The 24,596-nt window shown below is 43.3% G+C and overlaps 1 protein-coding gene across 2 annotated transcripts in view; it reads right to left on the reverse strand.

Annotated features, from left to right (window-relative positions):
- The window catches only part of TJP2 (tight junction protein 2), an 85,741-nt gene extending 65,796 nt beyond the window's left edge, over positions 1-19,945 (reverse strand). The window contains exon 1 of one of the 2 annotated variants that reach the window (XM_048503153.1): positions 19,743-19,945. Coding sequence is in view for 1 of the 2 variants with exons in the window: in XM_048503151.1 (XP_048359108.1) it covers positions 1,201-1,370 (170 nt within the window). In the remaining variant the exon portion in view is untranslated. Of the gene's footprint in view, positions 1-1,200; positions 1,374-19,742 lie in introns of those variants that run through there. The other variant, XM_048503151.1, reaches the window with a different exon arrangement.
- Between the last annotated feature and the right edge of the window lie 4,651 nt (positions 19,946-24,596).

The following is a 24,596-nucleotide window of genomic DNA, read 5'->3' on the forward strand; positions in this document are numbered from 1 at the left end:
GTAAAAATTGAAATAAACTAAAAGCATGTATTTCATTCTCAGTTCCTGTCTAGGTGTATAAAGAACCCAGAAAAATGATACTCTTGAAAAAAGAAAAAAAGAGGAAGTTAGCAGTTCAGTCAGCCCAGGTGGCCTGGCCACAGCAACAATATCAAAATGAAACTACGAGCTATAAAACACGTTCTTCAAGTGCAAAATTAATACTCTGTCTGATGGATCTCTCCCTCTCCCACCCACAAACACACATGCACTGCCCAATTATGCAGGCATCTGGCAGACTCCTAGTTCATTGCCATGGTGCAATGACTTTCAAATCACTGACCACAAAATGCATGACTGTATATTAGATGTGAAGTCAACCTGACTATTTTTCAGCTCCTATCTTTTTAAGATGCATGCAAGTGGCAACTGGGAAAGGAGTGGAATTCTAGTTTACTGCATTATAGACAACTACTGAGAAACACATGTGTATATCTTTCACATGCAATATCACAGATGTGTGTTAAGTGCCATCAAGTCGTTTCTGACTCCTAGCGATCCAATGTCCTCCAAAACATCCTATCACTAATAGCCTTGCAAGTATCATACCAGAGTACAAAACACATTTTTGGTTGAAAGACTCCCAACATTCTGGAGTTTGATCTTGTTCGGTAAGAACAAGATCATTTTAATTTTAAATGGTCTTCAAATTCAATATCTACCCTGGAAATGCCAGAGTAGAAAAGGGTGAATACAAATGCCTTCAATAAACATAAACAATATTAAGGAGACTAAGGGGAAACCTAAATGTATGCAATTTCTCTTACTTCCTAGCATCAAAATGTTCTATTTTTAAATTAACAATTAAAATTACATTTGAAATATGGGGAGGCAGGAAATGTAATAAAGGATTAATCCACAAAATTCCCATTTGATTTGTCACTGCTTTAAGTCTGCCAGGACTTATCTGCTAAGTTTTTGCATCAACAGTTTATATCGAGGCTTACACTATTACTGACACTAGTGTCAAATTATCCAGGCAACCCATATGCCAGCCAAGAACAACATGCACATTTCACTAAGAAAATTAGATTCTGTCTCTGCAATTTCCTAAATGTACATTTTTTACACTTGCAGATAGCTGCTTGCACAGTAACATGCATTCTTACTGAGTAAATATTTGTCTTCTGCAATTATTCATTTATCCAACATGTAACTTACCCTGGATGTTGCCAAAGGTTTGCATGTCGGACCACAGGCAATAGTTCCCTCTTATTAAGGGGAGTGATCCCAATTGCAGCCTCAAGGATGGTTATATATTTCTTGTACTTCATCCTGCCTCTTTCAATACACTGCTGAACAAAATGACAACCTGCGTTCGGAGGCAGCATCCGAGATCATCTTGCTCCAGAAATCTGAATGAGCCACAGTGCTGTTTTTTCAGAATGGGTTGCGCACATTGCAAGCTAGAGTTATAAAAATAACTTTTGGAGAAGAGCAAAAAAAAAATTCCTGACAGATCCCACAGAAACGTCATTGTTACATAATTCCAGCAATCTTTGAATAAAGCACTAATGAAAATGAATCAAGAGACAATCATGGGTCTAAGCCTGGCCCGATAATGTACACTCTCCAATTTACTAATCCTCAGCTAAATCTCCAAGGCTTATAATCTTCCAAGCACTAATGGAGTAGCAGGTGACGCGTCTCTCAGATTGAGTCAACGGCTGTTGAAGATTTTGTTCACTCAACTTTATAGGGCATTAAGTACTGCTGGATACAAAGCACTCTGCCTCCCTACTCTTTCATGCAAAACTAATGTCATCCAAAAGGACTGATCAAGGAGGGAAGGGGCATATAGGACTTTTATTTAAACGAAAGCAAAAATGCAACGTTAGCAGATGCTGGGGGGAAATCTGGACAGAATTTTTAAAAATAACTCCATTCATTTAGAGCGGGTTTCTAAATACTTGCAAAGCTGGATGTAGCAAAAATTTACCTTCAGTTGGCCTAAAAGGAAAGTGTTAATAAAATGTGGGGGAGGGGGAGGGATTTGGTTCTCTCCCTTCCATTACCCACTTCCCAGCCAGTGCTCCATAAATTACTAGCACAGGTATGTGCTGGGTGGCCACTAAAAGTAATGAAGGCTAACAACATTCAACTATCCTTTTTCTGCAAAGCTGACTTTTTGCCTAGCTTGTGGGACTCACATAGCAGCATCCATACCACATGCATTCCTGAAGGTTCTTCCCCTCCTAATTTATAAAACTTGTTTTGAAAGGTGTGCTCTCAAAAATATTATGCTTATTATTAAGTGCCCTTACTATTTGTAGAAAATTGTAGTTTAAATATGAAGGTGTGGAGTTAATTGGGAATTGAAAGATAGCTGAAGTTAGGATGAAGGTACAGTGGTCAACATTCATTCCCTCCTGCCTTAGTTGACATATTTCAGCAGACATCTGAAAAGGCATGTCCTACTAGTTGTGATGTCTTGAGATTCTGTTTAACTTCTGTCACTTTGTTTTGGTGGGTTTTCTGGGCTGTGTGGCTGTGGTCTGGTGGATCTTGTTCCTAATGTTTCGCCTGCATCTGTGGCTGGCATCTTCAGAGGTGTATCACAGAAGGAAGTCTGTTACACACTGTGTCCAGTGAGAAGGGAATGTTTAGTGGGGTATATATTGTCCATGTCCCAGGGTGGGGACCAATCAGTATTTGTGTGGAACTTGCTATGCAAAGATGTGGTTGATAGTATTGTATTGCGAGTGGGGTTTTTCCCTTCTCACTGGACACAGTGGCCCTTTCCACACGGGCCAAAAACAGCACCCTAGGGATGGCAAAAACGCCGTTCCTAGGGAGCTGTTTGCATGGGGCGCTCGCTCCCCCCCAATGGCGCAAAGCCGCTGTTTCCCAACCTCGCTCCCCGAGCAAGGTTTTCTGGAAACAGTGGCTTCCAAACGCTGCCGTGTGAACGGCAGCAGCTGGAAAGAGCCATGTCCCCCGCACCATCCCTAAAAGCTTACCTCGTCGCCTGGCTTCCGGCTCATCGCAGAGGCCAGGGGACACGCCCCCCTGGCCTGCGACTCTAGAGCCGTTGCTCCAGCCTGTGGGGGCGTGTCCCCTGGCCTCTGCGACAAGCTGGGGACGAGGTAGGCTTTCAGTGATGGCGCAGCCTGTGCGAAGGCTGCGCCGCTGCCTGCCGCCCTCCCGGGACCGTCCGTGCGAATGGTCCCGGGGGGGGGCGGTGTCGGTGTCTTTTACGCCAACGCACCCCTGCACCGTTGCGGTGCGGAAAGGGCCAGAGTGTAACAGATTTCCTTCTGTGATATACCTATGAAGATGCCAAGCACAGATGCAGGCAAAATGTTAGGAACAAGAACCACCAGACCACGGCTACAGCCCGGAAAACCCACCACAACCAGTTGAATCCAGCCATGAAAGCCTTCGATAATACATTCTGTCACTTTATTCATAGCACCATCAAACTAGGCTGCCAACTCTGGATTGGGAAATTCCTGGAAATATGTGGGTAGAGCCTGAGGACAGCAGAGTCCTGAGTGGGGTTTACTGCTATCTATATATATAAAAATCTAAACGTGTGTTTGTTCCTGATGGTCTCCCTCAGAAGCCCCCAAATTTTCACATGACGTTCTTCCCTGTTGCGGGCAGGTAATCGGACCTTCAAATCGCCAAAAGTCCATACCTGAGCCAGCTAAAACGTCTTTTTCCTGGGGCACCAGGCCATGAAGCTGGCTGTGTTTAACTGACACCCCAAGGGCCCTGTTACTTCTGCCACCTTCCTAGAGAGCTGTGGGGTTGCTGACCTCATCACGACTTGCTACGGGGGCCAGAATCACAAAGTAGCAGAGGCTTTTGCCAAGACTGGCAAGTCTATTGAGCAGTTGGAGAAGGAGATGCTCAATGGGCAGAAGCTGCAGGGCCCTCAGACATCAGCAGAGCTTCAACACATCCTCAAGAACAAGAATCTGGTGGAGAAGTTTTCACTCTTCACTGCTGTCTACCAGATTTGCTATGAAGGCAAACCTGTCTCTGATTTCATCAAATGCCTGCAAAACCACCCTGAACATCTGTGATTGGCCTCTGCACTTGTCACAAGGAAGAGGCAGGATTTTTGCCATTGCTATCCCCGAAAGAGGAGCAATAAATAAAAAAAAATTTTTTTAAAGCCTGTCACCCTTAGAATGTTTGTGCAGGATGTCTGTCTGTGGCCTGAGGGGTTGGTATGCCCTTAGAATGTTCGTGCAGATGGCCAGAGATGAGCAGTGAAAACAGTAAATAGGTAATACTGTTAGGTAATACAAGTGGAAGTGAAACACATACACACTTTGCCATGTGAGACGTCAGGTGGGGTTCCCCCCCCCTCACACGAAGGTAACTCTTTTAACTCTCTCTGTGCCTCACCCACTGGCATTAAATACCACAATAAACAGCATATGCTCTCATACACATCCAGCTCATCCTCCACACACTGGTCTCACTTTCGGCCTCTCCCCTCCACATCCAACCACACCACTTCTACCCCACTTCCTCACCCACTTATTTTGCCCACAGCTCTCTCTTTACCTAAAAGCTGCAGCTGGAGTTTCTTCTTTTTCTTCTAAGAAGAAAATCTGCATGGTGGGGGCGAACCACCAGCTCCGCTTCTTTTGCACATGGCCCTTTAAGAACCCAGGAAGCTGGCCTCGATCTGAGCGCCTCACCACCCCGCCTCTGCTGCCTGACTGGGACAGCCTGCTTGCCCCAGTTCTGCCTTACCCGAGCCAGGACTGTGCGTGTCAACCAGCCTCATGGACAGTGGGATTCGCACTCTGGACAGTTCCACTGTGGAATGGAAAGGGTTACCTTATACTAAAAAAACAAGACAGCACCATATAATGCTGTGCATTGAAAAGGGAAAGAGGGATTCCATTTGACCACCCCCAAAGGCTATGCTGGGGATCATTGGACCTGCATGGACATCTGTGTGGGTTGCAGACTGTGATGAGAAGGACAATTGCCACAGCAACACGTGGCCAGGCCTGCTAGTAAAGTCTAACTTTAAAAACAGTTATTTTCTTCAGGGGAACTGTGGAGATGGTTTGTAATTCTGGGAGATCTCTAGTTCCTACCTAGAGTCTGACAACCTTTTCAAAACTGCAAACCACATCAACACGCACACATGTGTGGCCCTGACTCACCCAGTGCTGCAGTTTGCAGTACAGGAGGCAGTGAGGCAGGGGAAGAGGGCATGGCTGGCTGCTGTCACATGCTGCCCTTAGGCTCATCAGGGCAGAATGGACTGGCATTCCCTGGCCATGTCAGGCTGGAAGCGAGCACACCAGAAGCTGTAGGGCTATTCAAGGTGGGCCTACGTACAACTCTAGCCTCACTTTCCTTGAATAATTAACAGCTTATCCACCCGCCCTCCCTATTTTCTATCTTTTTGACTATATGTTTGTGCTATATTCTTTGAGTTTCTTTGCTTTCTGTCACAGCTTGGGGGGTAGGCATTGGGATGGATCCTTTTGGGGGAAGACTGTGCCAGTGTGCCATTATTGGGGGCTCCCATATGTTGCCTCACAAGTGTGGTGGATCACTAAGTCAAAGGCCGAGACGGGGGCAGCCAGCTGGCCTCTACCTCCAAGATGACAAGGTGACTATGAGGGTGCTAATGCAGGCTGACCAGACGTCCCGCTTTTGGCGGGACAGTCCCGCCTTCAAACAATTTGTCCCGCGTCCCGCAGGTTATTTAAATTGTCCCATTTTTGGAAGGCTGCCGCACTGCCTTCTGGGGTGCAAGGCAGTCACGGTAGGCCTCCAGCAAGGCTATCTTGCTGGGTCTCTAGGGAGTAACGGCCTTTTGGGGCTTGCCGTTTCCTCAGCCTCTGTGACAGGGCAGGAAACGGCAAGCCCCAGGAAGCCAGTAAGGCGGCTCCTGGCTTGGCTGCGCAAGGCCGGGCCCTACCCCTGGTCCCCGGTTTACAAAGGGCAGGACCATCTGAGTCAATACCCATGCTAATGCCCACTTGGTTCCCAGTTACTTGCAATTCCACTTTTCCCCCCCAGCTGGCAGGCAGCAGATGGGTCACCCAATGCTAGGAACCAGGATTGATCCCAATGCTGTACCTCTGCTCCCTAGCCCTTCGGGGATCGGGCGGTATACAAATTAAATAAATAATAATAAATAATAATAATAGCCTATATTCAATTTTCTCCCAAAATAAGAATGGTGTTCTTGTCTCTGTCTTCTCTTGTGCCTCCTTGGACCTCAAACAGCATTAAATACTTACATAAAATATTTTATGAAGTTAAGAGGTAAGAGTAGTATTAAAGGCACATGATCTTCATCTTCGCCTAATTGCCCTCCCCTCAAAAAAAAAGTGCTCAGCAACAGTGAATGACTGGTCTCTTTCTTATTCCTTCAGAGGACAGAATTACCACATGCTTCATGGTTGTCAGTCCGGTGAATCCATTTACTTAATGTTGAGCCTCAGGCTTGGGAGCAAGATTACCACCTACAAGCAGTGCACAACAAAATCTATACTACCATCTGCCAACAAAAGGAAAATAAAATGGTCTGTTTCCATCAAAGGTTTCTCTGACTGCTCTGTTCAGACAGCTTTCAGGTGGTTTTTAAAGAGAATGCAAAAGAAATGTTGCCTGATGCCCTGAGGAAATATAAATTTACAAAGAAAGAACAAGCACTGTCTGCCACTTTTCCCAAACCAGCACCGCTGGTTGAAGAGTATGTTTTTGTTATTGTTTGTTAAAATTGTTTTAATTTTGATACTGCTTCAGTTTTACAGCTGAAGGGCAGAGTAATTAAAAAACAAAGTTGTAAGTACACAATGAAGCACCATTCATGATCTAACCATTCTTTTGTATGAAACAAATGGCCACTGCTTGTATGCAATCCCTTGTTCAGCAAAAATTCCAGTGCAGAGGGCTAGCCCAGGGGTCTGCAACCTGTGGCTCTCCGGATGTTCATGGACTACAATTGGCCATGCTGGCAGGGGCTGATGGGAATTGTAGTCCATGAACAACTGGAGAGCCAAAGGTTGCAGACCCCTGGGCTAGCAGATTTTAGACTACATGTGCCTGGACCACATGCAGCCATTACATTATATAATTGTATTTAAGGGAATGGTTAGCGTATTTTTCTTACAACAAAAAGGTTCTAATGTATCAGTTGCCAACTTGGGATATTACTGGAGATTTGGGAGTGGAGTCTTGGGACAGCAGGGGCTGGGGAAGGGAGGGGACTTTGGCCCATTATAATGCCACAGAACCCTCCCTCCAAAGCAGCCACTTTCCCCCCTAGGGGAACTGATCTCTATGGTCTGGAGATCAGTTGTAATTCCAGGAGATCTCCAGGAGCAGCAATGGAAGTTGGCAACCCTATAAATCACTAAGTGCTTACACAAAGGAAAATAAGAGACAGCATTTCAAATTGTGAAACTTAAACCATTAGAACTACAATGGATGTGAATGCTCACGTAGTCTGTGAAGGTTTCGCTGTGTATTTAAATTCGAAGAAAGCCTCTTTCAAATCAGAGAATAATTTGATCTTTATTCTTAAAAATGAGATTTGAAATTGCCGTTTAATTTTTCAGTCCTCTGCCTGTGAAAACACCTGAACCAGTCAGCATTTGATCAACGATGGCTTACTTCAATATAATCCCATGAACTAGCAAGTAATCCCATTTATCTTACTAAATTTACTCCTTGTCCTACAGGTGCCCCTAGGACCAGTGCTGCTTGGTCTTCTTGCTCTCTCTTTATTGCACACTATACCCTGACACAAAAAGAGATTGTGGTTTGTTATACAGACCGCAGACAGATTTCCCTTTAGTGATAAACAACAGAAATATCTCATAAACTGGACAGATAAAAATTGATCTGTGCATTTTAGTATGTAGATAGGTAGAAATTTTTAACTGAAGTAAGGCAGAGCTCTACCTGATGAGTAAGACTGGAGGTAAATCAAAATCACTTAAAAACAATTCTGTGAAGGCATTTTTATTTTGCTTTGGTCTGTCTTGACCAGCTTTACCAGATTTTTAAATGTGGGAGGGGAGAATAAAATTATCATTCTGGTTTTGTGAAATCCTTTTAGCTAGCACATGCTTTTTTTAAAAAAACATATTGCACAACGTAGGACTAATAAAAACGATACTTTCATACCGTTTTACTCTGGGGGCATATGTACATAAATTTTCAGTGTGTGTATGCTTCCCCCAACTTTCTGTTTGCAAATATAAAAGTTTGACTTCATTAGACCAATCATTTGTCTGGAGATTTTTGTTTCCAACCATACAGGCACAGTTGTCTGACTCTGCCCTATCCTAGAGTTCAGGGGAACATGGTCTGAAGCTGGAAAATGCCTCAACTGGGAAATCTGACTCCCATTTCTCCCTGCCTGGCAACTGACAAGTGTTAACATGGTCAATTCAGGCATAGTACATACCACTGATCCAGAGGTGGGATTAAAACAATTTAACAACCGGTTCCAGTGGTGGGATTAAAATAATTTAACAACTGGTTGTTTACAAGCACCATGTTAACAACTGGTTCTGCCGAAGTGGTGTGAGCCTGCTGAATCCCACCATTGTGCTGATCCATTTCTTTCCAACATACCATGTTATGTACTGTCAAAGGCCTGAATCAACTGGCTGTTGTGAGTTTTCTGGGCTATGTGACCATAGTTTTTGTTCCTAATGTTTCACCCACATCTATGGATGGCTGGCATGTAATCCTACTTTGGGCTAGATTACCAAAAAAAGAAACCTTAGGCTATTTCTCACAAATAGTTATGTAACTCTAATTCTAGGGAACAATCCAGGACACAGCTAATGTTTAAATCACACTGATTTTGATGGGATTTTTGCAAGCTGAACTATGTGCCGCAATGCTCTCTTAAACCTCCAGAAACATATACTTTCAGCAAATGCAGCTCTAGCTAATGAGCACAGTCACAGCAGGACACTATTCCAAACTTCTCAGGGTATTTGTATCTTCCTAGGACTGCCAACATATTAATTCAGTTCTTCATGCAAGGCTGAGGATAGCCAACTCCAAGAATATTTTTTAAAATCCTGTTACTTCTACAGATTTAGTGACAGAGCACTGCAGTTTCTGATAGATCCAAGGGGCAAAGTCCAGCACAAAAGCTGTCTATTCCTCAGTTGATCAGGCTTAAGAAAAATCCTCAGACCTTGCTTTTTGGGTATCTGTCTTGAAAGAAAGACTGGTATCCTAAAAGGCCTGATCTTCTAACAGCCAGGGGATTAAGGCGAGCTATGCCAACATGCTCCGCTAGTGCAGAACTTGGAAGAATAAAGGCCTGCCACTCTGGCTTTAAAAATTCCAGGAGATTTGGGGATGGACCCTGGAGAGGCCAGGGTTTGGGAAGAGGGAAGACCTCAGCAGGATACAATGCCATAGAGCCGTGGTGGCGAACCTTTGGCATTCCAGATGTTATGGACTACAATTCCCAATTGGCCATGCTGGCAGGGGCTGATGGGAATTGTAGTCCATAACATCTGGAATGCCAAAGGTTTGCCACCACTGCCATAGAGTCTACCCTCCAAAGCAGCCGTGTTCTCCAGGAAACGGATCTCTGTTGTCTGGATATTGTTTTTTATTCCAGGAAAACTCCAGCTCTCAACTGGAGGTTGGCAACCCTAAATACAATAGGGACTTGTGGCTCCAAGTGCCTACAGTGAAGGTCCAAATATTGTTTAATTGTGAGACATTAGTTTTATTGGCTTGTGACCCTCAGCACACCACAGGAACACCCATGTTCTCTGCTCTGACAACACTATACCATCTGTCTCCACATTAAGCAGAGTTAGTAGTTGGACAGACTGCATAAAAATATTTCAGTAGGAAGTTGTGTCTCTGTGAAGAAGAAAAAAGTATAGCATACATTCCCTTTTCTGCACAAAGGAAGGCAAGGTGTCACCTAGGTTAAGAGGGATTTATTTCCCCAAACAAGAGATAAAGACTAGTGTCCTCTTTCCCAACTGCTTCATTTATAGAAAGCCTTTCAACTGCTACATAACAAACCTCCCTAGCTAAAGCAGCCCAAAAGTTCCCAGAGATTTTGAGAACCAACTTATAAAAAATTGCACTAGAGTACCAAGTCAAAGCTGTTGGCTGTTAGACAGAAAGTGCTGCTGAAGAAGATGTTTGAATGAGGAGGGGTAACAGCCAACTGGTACATGTATTATTTGGCATCCACATTTCATGCTCACAAGCAAAGAACTGCTTCATTGTTTTCTCATTGTGTGCACTGGGGTGTGGCTAGTTTCACTGGAAGCTTCTTTCAGTTGCAACTGCAAAGAGCACTTAAATCTAATTTCAATAGCACAGAGTCAGTGTTGAATACTTACTAGTTAAAAACAATGTGTTATAACAGTCACCGATTCACATAACTAAAGGAGACAGCATTCCAAACAAAAACAAGCAATATGACAACAGAAGTGCAAACTACAAGATCTTGTGACATAGGCAATGCTTGTGACAAGATCAACCTAGGCAATGCTTTCATCTTCCTAGGTAGAGAGTACACCACTTTGGGTTGTTAAGGAAACAGGACATTCCTAACAAAAAACTTTTGACTACATGTTGCCTTAAGTAAAGTCAGACCATTGGTCTTTCACAGTCTGTAACAGTCTACATTGACCAGCAGCTGCTTTCCAGAATCTTTTACCTGAAAATGCCAGGGATTGAACCTTTGACCTTCTGCATACTAAGCAACTGCCCTGCCACTGAGTCACAACCCTTTCCCATCTTTTACTTGGTGGGGGCTATACTGACAGTGAGACATGAAATGGGGAAAGGAAAACAACTTGTGTTGAATAAAGATACAGGGGAAAGAAAGAAATATTTATTTTAAAAACAAGTCAGTTTATACCGGGAACTAATATACAGATTCTATATATGTTTGGGTAAACTTTGGATTTACACTTTTTCTTCTGCACTTAATGTTTGATGTGAACTGAGAATTATGCATGTGTAACTTCATGGAATAAGCCCTGTTCATACAATCTATCCATCACAACCAAAGGACAAGGTCTACTTTTCTTTTTTTAAGAAGTCACAGATATTTAGCTTCAGGAGAGTAGCCATGTTGGTCTGCTGCAGAAGAGAAAAATTTAAGTCCAATGGCACTTTAAAGACCAACAAAATTTCCAGGATATAAGTTTTTGGGCATCAAACCTACATTCACCAGATAACTGATGAAGAGAGTTTTGACTCTTTAAGGCTTATACCCCAGAAATCATGTTGGCCCTTAAGGTGGCAATATCAATACTGAGGCCACATTCAAGTCCAAGGCTTATGCCTGAACCCATCATGTCAAATCTAAAAGGGTAGATTTGACTTAAGACCCTTGTCAGTAAGACTAAATGATGAATAATCTTTGGACTGTAATATATTTTAATAATTTCATGATGAATAATCTTTGGACTGTAATATATTTTAAACAGAAAACTAATTTAAACTATCTGTAGAAAGATTTTTTATTTAAATCAGATTTTTACTAAAATGTTTTTAAAGGAAAAAATCTGATTTAAATAAAAATCCTTTTTTCAATTTTTCAAAAAAAAGTCATTGATTTTTATCTACCCCATGTAGGACCTACATACTACAGTCCCCAATATTTGACTTTAACAATATTAAAGAATAGATGGGAAGGGGAGAATCTATGTTGTATCATTTTCTCTTTTTAGAAAAGCACGATCTGAAGTTGTTTAAGAATCTCTAATGTTGTTTCAAACAATACAGCTGCCATCACAGAGAGTTCTCCAATCTAAATTTTCTCAAACATATCACAGATATTTTTATGACAGGTCCTTTCTCATCTCCAATTATAATGGTTTTCATTGAAGCTGCACAAGCTATGAACTGATACAATCCAAACTGAAGTTCTACCACTTATTTTCTTAGATGAAAGCAAATCTTTTCAGCCACTCCAGGAATCATCTTTCTTTGGGTCATCTTTTACATTTTTTTCCAGCCAACCCAAGATTCCTTCATATACCACAGTGGGCTACTCTTACAGTTATGACTCAAAAAATAGGAAACAAAAACTAAGTGGTGTGGGCTGAAGTATGCCGAAAAGGGGGGAACGGTAATTCCCCTTTCATAAGCCCCAAAATGGAGGAGCTATCTCCTCAGGAATTATTCTCCATTTTCCTCTGAGTACCTCTGGAATAATCAGCACCAGAGCCCGAATCGCCATACAGCACAACAACAAAATATTTTATTTAAACAAACGGTAAAGCTAAACTTCCCTTAGTAGGATTGAGGAACTCATAAAAAATATAACGAAAAACAGAAGTACCAGTATGTATTGTCATTCATTGTCAAGCTAGTATTTAGGCTCTCATATGGTCCTAAGCCCAAAGGTGAGTTGGTTGGGTCCCTGCCTAGAATACCCGTATCCACTGGCTTACACCAACAAGGGTCCCAGCTATCCCCTCAGGAAGCTGGTATTCCACTTCAAAACTGACCAGTCTCCCCCAGGAACTTCCCTGCAGCCATATCTAGGATACCTCCCCTTTATGGAGAGTAAATAAGCCCCAATGACACACGCCTAGGGTCACCCTAATTTTTACTTCTTTGGTAGCCCTTTCAGGTTTTCAGGCTCACACTCCTTTCTAGGAGTCTCCCTTCCAGAAAACAAAATCCTTCAGGACTCTTGCTGTTCCTTTTTCTACCCCCAGGCAATTTCCCCCAGCCAATCAGGACCAGGCAAGAATTAACCATTTCCATGCTGTCGCTCACTTGGAACCACCTCCCCTCTGGGGGTTTGTCACACTGGCTTGTAAGGAATCATGAGGAGGAAGAGGACAAATAAGAAATACCCCATACAGCACAGTTGATCAAGACTACCAGACTAAATGAACCAATATTGTTGGGGCAACATAGCACTGAATTTCAGCAGTCAATCAGTGAAACTGCCCTGTAGCATCAAATGATAAGATCCAGGGCTGGTACACAGAAAGCTGTTCCCTTAACCACAAACTTCAGTGGCATTCTGTGGTCTGGCTTCCTAGTCTGCTGGTCTCCTTGAGAGTCAGAGTTCAACTCTGTAGATGACTGAGTACTTGCCAGGGTCTGGAGTGCAGGAACCAAAAAGGTCTGTAGTTGCTTGATTCAACAAGGCTTTCTTCCCAGTCCTCAGCCTAAGAAGGCTGACAGGTAATTGGATACAGCTGCACTGCAACAGGCGTTGGAGCTCCTGAGGCTGCACTGTGCTCTGACCAGGATCCTGCAAGGAAGTGCCAGTGCACTGCTCCAGTTCTACAGTGGGGTTGTGTGCTGCTAGTATGGCACTTTACCTCCTTTGTGCTTCCTCAGCCTGGGTCATTTTCCTCTACCATTCCTGCAGAGTGAGAGAGGATCCTAGGGAGCTACAGGCAAGGATCAAGTCCTGCATGGCCTAGGCTTGGAGTCTGGTGACAAGATTTGTCATGCAGGTTCTGGCAGAGTGGCCACTGGTAGTTTATTCCCAGTGGAGGCCTCTGCAGTGCGGATCCCTCCATGGTCCCTCTGGCCCTCTTCAGCCACCAACCTCGAAGACTCCTCCATCAGAGGGGTTATGACATTCTGCAGGGAAGGACTATTTGTACCTTCTTGTGCTGTAAGGGCGAATTGGAGGGGTGGGGGTTGCTTAACAGTCAGATTCCTCGTTTTCTAGCATAGTCTTAGCTGTGAAAGCAGAAGAGTGCTAACAGGACAGAATAATTTGAAGCAATTTTTCCTACTCCAATACACTTCCCACAGTCTTTAAAAGCTTACATCACATCCTGGACCTGGAACAAAACTGTTTATACATATTTCAAGAGTCACTAGATGTACAAAGCCCTGACCTGGATAGCCCAGACTAGCCTGGTCCCATCAGATCTCAGAAGCTACGTAGGGTCGACCCTTGCAGGTATTTGGATAAGAGACCTCCAAGGAATCCCAGGGCTGTGATGTGGAAAAAGGAAATGGCAAACCCCTCTGAATGTCTCTATAAGTCAGATGTAATTTGACAGCAAAAAATGTACAGTTTAATATACAAAAAGTATCTAAATTATACAATAATTATACAAAATTATACAAAACATGATACAAAAAGTCTCTTAACATACTCAAAATTAAGGAGATTAACAAACCTGTAAATTAGCATCTCTTTACATGTTCCCATAATAAGATAATGAAACATGATGGCCAGTGTGCAACAAGATTTATTTTCAGAGCAGATAGAAACATAAAAATCTAAGCTCTCATTTAACTCTTGCGGAGCTAAACTCTGAGGATCTATTATGTTTCCTTTCTGAGTAACATCTTGTAAATGGTAATGCACCACTTTTTTAATACCCCAGAAGATGACGTCACTAGGGTCATGGTTATGTTCAAGAAAGTGCAGCACTAAGGTATCCAACATTACTACTTGAGAAGAAGCTGCAGAAAACATTTTATTCTAATCTGTTTAGACCAGAAGGTGATGCCCCACCTTGACACAGCTGATCTGGCCACCTGGATTCACACCATAGTCACATCAAGTCTAGGCTACAGCAATACATTCTACATAGGTCTCCCTTCAAAGTCAACTTGGATACTCAATTGGTGCAGAATACCTCAGCTTGATTACTATCTGAATGTAGAAAGAACATGCATATTATCCCATTCTTCAGTGTCTCCATTGGCTGTCTATCAGTTACCAAGTTCAAATCAAGGTAGTGCCTATCGTCACATACAAAGCCCTTTATGGCCTTTGGACACTCATATCTACAGACTGTCTCCCCTCCTATGTTCCATCCTGACAGGTTCATTCATCTGAACAGTGTCTTCTGCAGATACCACCCTGCAAATGGGCAAGATCAGCAACTTCCCATACACATTCATTGTCGGTTGAGGCCTTCACCTTGTGGAACAGCCTGCCTGCTGATGTCAGGAAGACTACCATTCTTGAGGCATTCCACAAACTATGTGAAACAGAATTATTCAGGAGCATAGTTTTATACCGGTAATAGGGCTATACTATGATAGAATATAATATGAAGACCAGCAAGCAAATCCAGGTTTGTTACATAGAGGCAGGCAAACTATCCCTGAATGCCACTTAGCTTGAAAATCCTATAGGACTACCATTAAGTCAGTTGTGACTCGACACTACTTTTCACAACCACTACATAAAGACGTTTGATTCAGGGAAAGGGATGTGGACTATATTACTACGTACAGTACACGTATCTGTTGCTGTATTTATTATCCTCCTACATAATTTCTTCATCATTTAAGCTGTCAATACTTATGCTTTATCTCAGGCTCATTCCGCACATGCAGAATAATGCACTTTCAAACTGCTTTCAATGCTCTTTGAAGCTGTGTGGAATGGCGAAATCCACTTGCAAACAGTTGTGAAAGTGGTTTGAAAACGCATTATTTTGCATGTGCGGAAGGGGCCTCAGTTTCAGACTTTTACTCAGTTTAAGATTTCTGCAGTCCTCGACCTATTATATCTTATTTTTTCTCCAATCCTGTTGATTGTACTGACTGACACTGAATAATTTGCCTTGAGTCTCAGTGAGAAAGGCAGATTATAAATACTGTAAATAAATAAATACTACGCATGTGTATCAGTCAGGATGGAAAACCACTGGAAGGCCCAGGTAAAAGCATGATATACATAAAATATACCTTTGAAATCCAGCTTAACAGTCCACTGCATAAAAATGGAATAAATTGTCTACCACGACACTGAAGTGGGACACCCTGAATGGGTAAATTGTTAGCATGGTGTAGTGATTAAGAGCAGGTGGATTATAATCTGGAGAACCAGGTTTGATTCCCCACTCCTCAACCTGAGTAGCAGAGGCTTATCTGATGAGCCAGATGTGTTTCCGCACCCCTACATTCCTGCTGGGTGACCTTGGGCAAGTCACAGTTCTTTGGAACTCTCTCAGCTCCACCTGCCTCACAAAAAAGGGAAAGGAGCTTGTAAACCACTTTGAGTCTCCTTACAGGAGAGAAAGGTGGGATATAAATCCAAACTCTTCTTCTTCATATTGCTAAACATAGAAGACCATTTCAATGACTACTCAGGAGTTACAGTGTGGAATAATACCTGTACCAATCCATACACAGTTACCCTTGTCCAGCTCTGGTCACATATGTAATTAGTTAGGCTAGAAATGAAATGAAGATGCTTATTCAAATGTACATCTAATTAAAAGTAAGACAAGTGCAAATTATTAATTGCACCTCCAATTTATTTCTGCTGTCCTTGATCTATCAGATGGTATCGTGTAAGATTATGGAAGGGAACCTGCAAGGATTAAAATTAGAAAAACGAACTTAAAATAGATGGTCTGCAGCAGCATGTAGCAGTAGCAGTGCTTGTCTAGCTGTTTTGTATGGTTTTATTTGATCCATGGTAAAATGAGTTGAACAATGCAGTTTTATGAAGTATATAACTCAGTTCTTTATTTTGGTACAATTTTTCTTTAATTTCCCTTTAGATTGTAGAAAGGAAGGCTTTCATCAGAATACTTTTGTCCCACTTTATTTATTCAGGCTGTCCTTTAAAAAGCCAAAAGTTCAGCAAAATCCAGCACAGATCTGGGGATTAAAAAGCACAGACTGTGCACCATTACCCAACATGTAGGATAGGCATGTCAAGAGTCACTACATCTACTGTGCCTTAACTAATCTAGAAGCTTCCTGTTAGAAAAGAACAAGATGAAAGAGTCAGCGAAAGGAAAGAAGGGGGAAAAGACCTTAAATAGGAGCTTAGCCATAGTGCTTGAATATACACTGTAGCTGCTGTTTTGAATCTCATCAGTCTCTCCCATTACTGGTTTTCCACATTGGCTGCCCTCTTTGTTGCTGCTTTGTAGCACCAGAAAACTAGATCATTAGCAAATAATACATAGATGTTTACATTATTTTAAAACCAAATGTACAGACCTGTAACAATCCAAGATTTAATTCTATTACCAATAGGAATTGGATGGATTTTGTTTTTTAGCATCTGTTTCAAAATTCATTTTCTCTTTCCTACTTTACAAGAAGCCCCATGTCCAGATGCCAGGCCCCCTCCCCTCCCTTGCATGCCACCCCTCACACTCTACCCTCCTTCCCTCCCCTTCCATAGCACCCCTCCCCCTCCCTCCGCAAGGGTGGGTGGGCCATGTCCAGGTGCCGGCCCCCTCCCACACACACAACTGAAAATTCAACCTTGTGCAGTTACTCCTTCTAAAGCCCATTAATTTAATCACTTTGCTAGCAGAAACCTTACTGATTACGAGTTATTTCAATGTGAAATTTCCTTTTCCCAAACATATCTACATAATATATACACTTATGCACAACTAGCAAGTCTTCTGGGAGGATGTCAGTTGTAGCAACCATATTCTTATTTTCTGGATTCTGTTTGAGTACATATAACCATACTGTAGATACAAATGACACTGCATTTCTGGCAGAAAAGAGTGAAGGCTTGAAAGACTCCATTTAACGATGGAGTTTTAAGCAGAAAGTAGTAAAGCAGAACTACAGTTAAACATCAAGAAAACTAAAGTAATGACCTTGGAGAATTACACAGCTTTAATGTTGATTCCATCAACAACCAAAAGGGAGACTGCAACCCAGAAATCAGAAAGAGGTGGAGATTGGGATAAGGCAGCCATGAAAAAGCGAGAAAAGATTCTTAAGTGCAAGCATGTGTTGTGGTGACCAAGTTCAAGGTAATGCATGTCATAGTATTCTCATTACTACTATGTATTAGTGCAAAAGTTGGACAGTGAAGAAAGCTGATAAGAAGAAATCTGAAATATAGTGTTGGAGGAGAGTTTCACAAGTATTGTGAGCCACCAAATTGACAAACCAGTGGATTCTAGATCAAATGAACCCTGAACTTGCTCCCTAGAAGCTAAATTAGGTAAACTGAGGCTATTATACTAGGACAGTGTTGGTGAACCTATGGCACGGGTGCCAGAGGTGGCACTCAGAGCCCTATCTGTGGGCACGCGCAAACAGAGTCCCCCCACCCCCATCTAGGCTGGCCTGGGCCGCTGGTCTCGATTATTAGCTTTAAACCTAAGACCTAGTTTTGGGGAAACAGTGTAGGTAACCCTGTAAAGCGCTGTTAAACCCTACTGATTTTCATGGGAAGAACTAAAGCGCGATCCTTTACCTGGAAGTAAGCTCGGTTGCTGGCAATGGGGCTTGCTTCTGAGTAAACCCTCCTAGGGTCATGATTCACCCATTGGAAGAGTTGCACGGTTACTTCAAAGCAAAGCCACCGACTACCACCAAGCTTACTCCTGAGTAATGCGCACCTTGGAGCCAATCGTTTTTCTAAACTAAAACCTCAGTATTCAGGGTACATTGCCATATTGGCACTTTGCAATAAATAAGTGGGTTTTGGGTTGCAATTTGGGCACTCCGTCTCGAAAAGGTTTGCCATCACTGTACTAGGATCACATTGTGAGAAGACAAGACTCACTGGAAAAGATAATAATACTAGGAAAAATTGAAGGCAGCAAGAAAAGAGGAAGATCCAACATTAGATGGATTGACTCCATAAGGACATGGTTGTTAGTGATAGGATGTCTTGGAAAACATTAATCTACAGGGTCACTATAATTCAGAAGTGACAAGACAGCACTCAACCTACTCACACAGAAGCAAAATGGCATTGTCTACCTAGAACAAGTGTTTTTGTTTGTTTTTGTCTTAATACTAAACCTTTATGGAACTCAAAGTGCACAGCAACATCTATTGGTACAAAACCATGGACATTTCAATTATATTCTGTAAAGCTTCCCCTTCAAGTTACAGCTTTGTAATACTCCATCATTTTACAAAATGAAAATTCATCCCATCAATATCTTTATTTTGAGTATGACAGAACACTATTTTATGTTAGGGTATCTTTGAACAGAGAGTATTTTTAAGCCACTTTGAATGTTTTATAACCACGGGCAAAAATATTTTAAAATGTGGCTGAATTCCACATTTTAGAAGTGGAACCTATAGTAGTTTCTCTTCTTATTGAATGCCTAAAGCATGGTTGGTGTCCAAATAAAACAGAAACATACATGCCCTTAATCCTACTAAAGAAACCCAATCACACTCATGTCTCCCTACTCAAGTAACAAGCATCACAGGAGGAAAGAAAGACTGCCTCCTTTGACACCACCAGCACCAGCCAACACACTCAAATATGCTTCCAACAGGAAAGAAAAGGTCAAACAATGGCTAATACAAATTAAAGAAGGGGTGGAGGCAGTAAACCACAGTTGGGTGTAAGCCTCACTACCTGAATCTAGATTTACACTCCCTCCTTAAATGAACTCTAGGCAGACCCATTATGGAGTTACAGGAGCAGATATTTAGATCTAGAGGATGATTTCCCCAAACATATCCGATTTGTTTCCCACACCCTCCTCTACCTCCCAGAGTTGGGTGACAAATCGGACTTTTCTTTCAAACAGAGATTTATATTGTAAAAAACAAACAAAACCCCTCACACACTTCCGAATTTGTAAAGCATAACTTTTCAAAGCAAGACCTTTCCCTTGGAGTGGGCGAGTGGAGAGCAGATTACCAGAATACTCGAATGGAGAGCTGAATCTCACACAAACCTCTCCTCACATGCGCCCTATTCCTCCTTTTATATAAAGGTGTCATGCGTGACAAAACCTTTGTGAAAGGACAGCAACTCAGAACGAGCACACACCCACACTCCCAAGAGGTATACTTACCTGGAGTGGAAAACAATCCGGACTGGAAACTCGCCTGACGGCTGGAGGGCGAAACTCCAGACGTGCAGCGCTCCTACAGAGCCGACCTGGAGGGCTTTTTGGTAGTGGCCTCGCCTCTTTTCCTTTCCTACCTCTGCCCGGTCTCCTGGCTGCCAGATAAGGAAGTAGCCTGGGATATCTTGGGAAGGGTGTGTTATTGCTGTTGAGTACTTTTTTTTTCCTGAGTCAGACTATTTCCTGTTTCTGAAGGGGAAAAAAAGTTGGAGATGTTTTCTATTCAGGGCAATGCTCTCAAGTTGCAGCAAGCAGGTGAGCGTAGTCACTTGCACCCCTTGTGGGGCCTCAACAGAAAGCAAAGGCCATAGACGCAGGAAAACCATCGGAGCCCTGGGGGCACCTGCTTGCAGAACCACCTCCGAGCGTGCATATTGACAGCAGCGGCGAGACTTTCTTTTTCCAGAGGATGTTCACAACATATGCATCGAGGAACCTGGGAAAGGGCTGCTTCTGAAGGGAGGGGGCATGCTATCCGATCTGTTGGATAGGAGGGAGTTGAAGCACTGGGCGCCAATTTAATAATTTATCAGGGGGGGTGTGTGTGTGTCGTCGCCCTCCCCCCCCGCAAAGATTTCGAATCGTCGTCGCGTTGAATCATGTTCAAACACAGCCTGGCCATTGCTCACGGCCATCGTCCGAGGCGGAGCTTCCAGTGTTATGCACCAGCAACCAGGAACTTTTCCGCCCTTTTCTCCGTTTATCCTCCTTCCTGACTGATTGGCGACTGCAACAGGAAATACCGGTTCAAAGCTTGGGTACAATAGGTACGAGGAGGGAAGGCAGGCGCAATACTCAGGGCTTCGTCACAGCTCAGTGTCTATTGTTAAGCTTCTCAACGAGTCACTGTTATGAGTTGAAACTCCTTGTTTTAGGCAAGCGCGGAAGAGCTTTCTTTTTTCTTTTTCTTTTTTAATACATATGTGTGAACAGATACTCACTATCAAATGGAGTTTAAAATTAAATGTACTTAAGATGTAAATACAAAAAGAATAGCTCGCCCAGTTACTGAATGTGAAATAGCTCATGTTGACTTTGTGGATTTGGGCTGAGCTGCTTTTTCAAATACCTGTGTCCAGCCTGTGGGCCAAGGAATGTTAAGAGATCTGCTTCATGCTGCATGATGATTCCTGTTGCTAGCAGTATTGCAGGTTTGCCGGACACATATTCAAGCCGTATGAGGAATATAAGCAGTTCACAAGTGTGCTGCAAAGACAGGCCAGATGGTTGTGAATTGAACCGAGTTACTGGTCCTCAAATGCTTTAAATTAGGAGAATAGAACTTTGAGCTGTTATATCTAATAGAGTCTAATCAAATGCTATTAGTTATGCTTTCTGTATCTATGCCTCACTTTTTCTGCAATGGGGAAAATGAGCTTATATCATTCTTCCCTCCTTCATGTTATCTGCACAACAACAACCTATGAGGTAAATTAGGCTGAGAGAGAGTGACTAGCCCAAAGTCACTCAGCAAGTTTCTGTGGCAGAATAGAGATTCAAATTTGGGTCTCCTAGATTCTACAAGAGTTCCACCCAGGCACACTCTCACACACACACCTTCTTATCTTTTTCAGGCAGGAAACTCACTCACTGACTTATCCTGTCAGGTTTTTTTCTGTCTTTTCCCAAAGGGACTGAGGTGTTTCAGAAAATGCTAGCGTTGGTTGAAAGCACTTCCCCCTCAGCCCAGAAGGTGAAGGATGCCCATTGACTTTATTATTTTTCAAGCACAGTCTTCATTAATATCCTGTGGGTCCCTCCTGGCCCTCCTGGCCCTCGTCCGACCCTGACATCTGGGTCGTTTGCCAACCAATGAGACCACTATGCCTCCCTCTGGGGGGTGGGGTGGGGTGGGGGTGGGGAGGGAATTTTAAAATTAAGCTGCTGGACGCCACTTGTATTCCTATTTCTTTGTTAAATATTGTTCGCTGCTTTTAACGTTTTAATTCTGTGTTGTTGCTTTTACCTGCTGTACACCGCCCAGAGCCCTTCGGGGATGGGGCGGTATAAAAGCCTCATAAAATAAATAAATAAATAAATAAATTAAGGCGCTCTAAAATAAAATAAAGGGAGAAATAATAACTTGGAGATGGATTTTGATGAGGCATATAAGCCAGGAGGCTTGTACAGTTCTTTTAACTTTACAGATGGTAATGACTTTTGCTTTCTTTTTCCCTACAGGCTCCTAACACTGTCTTGGTACATACACACAGTACCCTCACACAGCCCACAGAGTTCAAAAAATCCTCAAAATAAAACATAAACCAAAGTAAATCCCAGGACCCCAGATCCATTGGTATATAGCAAACCTTTTCGAGACTGAGTGCCCAAATTGCAACCCAAAATCCACTTATTTATCACAAAGTGGCAACACCACAATTTAACCTGAGGTTTTAGTTTAGGGAAAAAATGGTTGGTTCTGAGGCATGTGTTACTCAGGAGTAAGCTTGGTGGTAGTCAGTGGCTTTGCTTTGAAGCAACTGTGCAACTCTTCGAATGGGTGAATCATGACCCTAGCAGGGTTTACTCAGAAGCAAGCCCCATTGCCAGCAACCAAGCTTACTCCCAGGTAAAGGATCGCACTTTAGTTATTCACATGAAAATCAGTGGGGTTTAACAGCTCTTAACAGGGTTACCTACACTTCTTCCCCAAAACTAGGTCTTAGGTTTAATGCTAATAATCGAGCCCAGCGGCCCAGGCTAGCCTAGATGGGGGGGGGGGGGCGATTTCCCAAATTGCATCCCCAAACCCACTTATTTATCGTAAAATGCCAATGTGGCAATTTAACCTGTTTACCCCCCTCAAGCAGGGGCCAGCCAGCTGTAGCCTCCAGCAAGTCCCACATGCGCCACTCTGTGCCTCTCTAGCATCTTTGCCGCCTCTGCCCTCCCCACCCCTGGGCAGCAGCCACCTGGAGCACAGGCACCAGGCCTGCCAACTGAGTCCTCCCTGCTCACTGAGGTGCACGCACATCAAGTCCAGCAACCCAGGCCAGCCTAAATGTTTGTGTGTGGGGGGCAATTCCCCCCCACATGACGAACTCTGTTTGTGCGTGCCCACAGAGAGGGCTCTGAGTGGCACCTCTAGCACCCATGCCATAGGTTCGCCATCACTGATATATAGGAATCCTTCTCTCACTAGCAAATATTCCTATCCTGGATTATTATGGCTCTACAGCTTGACTTTCCAATGAACCCTTCCATTAGTATACTTTGTCTGAGTATATTTGCTTTCACCCAGCACTCAGGCTGATATCAGTAACAGTCCCACACTTTCATTGACTACTTCCCTTAGCGATGTTTCGTTTTTCACACAGAGTTAAGGCAGACCGCACTTAGCAGCAGGAACGCTCAAGACCAAAAAGCAGCATAGATTCTTCTGAAAAGGAGTTAACCTCCTTTTCCTTCTACATCAGGTAGCTACTTGGCCAATCTGACTGCAGGAGACCAGAGCCAATCAGGTGGCTCCCCTGTTCCTAGGCCCTTCTACCTCACTCTGACTGTAAATAGCATAGGTGTAGCAGGGCAAAATGGCACCTTCCCGCACAGCCCCCCGCGCCCCCTGCCCCCCGCACCCGCTGCCCCTGGTGGGGCCGAGGGGTGCCCGGCTGCAGCCTTGGTGCTCAGCTGTGTCCTCCACCGGGCCAGGCTGAAGGGCACCCTGCAGCGACCCCACTAAGCCGCACCTTCAGCCAGCGGAGCCTCCACTGGCTGAAAGTAGAGCCTGGTGGGGCCAAGGCTGGCTGAGGAGGGAAGCGGGAGGGACTGAACAGGGGCCCGCCCTGGTCATTTGTCCCCACCCTTCCCTATGGTAGCTACGCCACTGGTAAACAGTAAGTTGTTTTAGACAGAAATGCACTTTTAAAATCATATGCCTTGCAGTCTGTCACAACAGACTGTAAAAAACCATTTGTCATTCAGATCACTTCATTTGTCATTTCACATATAAGTGATTTATAGGAGATACCTTGTAAATCCAAGTGAAGATGCCATTATCTCCCCTTGAGGACAGGAGTCCTTTTTCTGCTAATTTAGCCTATCCAATGATTATCCAGAGTCAGGTAGGTCAGAGCGCATTTGCAACTGGAAATGTCCTGCAAATCCTTTAAACAATGGTGTCCATCCCCACCCCATCCCCGCCCTTGTTCTTTCATTATTCAGTATAATGACAATGAAACACATGGATTTTTAAACATAGCTAGAATGCCACTGCTTTAATCACTCCTGATCATATTAATTTTCAGGAAATCTTTGGAAGAAGCACATGTTCATACATCAGCTTCTTTGCACACTGTGAGGCAAATTAAAATCACCACCTTTAAGTTTCTTATATGGATCTAGGTTTTGTGATAACAGTAAATTATTTTGCTCCCTGTTATTGCTAGTTAATATTGTATGAAGCACATAATATCACAATTTAGCTTTAGCCTAAGCTTTCAGGGATGAGATGAATTCAAAGCAGCCTGTGTTACAATATGCTAAAGGAACAGGCAGCTTTATTTCTTGTGAAATGGCAAAAGCCTCTTGCCTAATTGGCAAGTGTTGTGAAAGCATGGAACAGTCACAAACATTCTATCTACTAGGGCAGTGATGGTGAACCTATGGCATGGGTTCCAGAGGTGGCACTCAGAGCCCTCTCTGTGGGCACACATGCACAGAGTTTGTCATGTGATAATAGTGTAATTATTTCAGGGAGATTATTAGAATTAAACCTGAGACCTAGTTTTGGGGAAACAGTGTAGGCAACTCTGTTAAGCGCTGTTAAATCCTACTAATTTTAATGGGAAGAAAGCGTGATCC

Source organism: Sphaerodactylus townsendi, linkage group LG07, assembly GCF_021028975.2.
Source record: "Sphaerodactylus townsendi isolate TG3544 linkage group LG07, MPM_Stown_v2.3, whole genome shotgun sequence".
Taxonomy (NCBI): domain Eukaryota; kingdom Metazoa; phylum Chordata; class Lepidosauria; order Squamata; family Sphaerodactylidae; genus Sphaerodactylus; species Sphaerodactylus townsendi.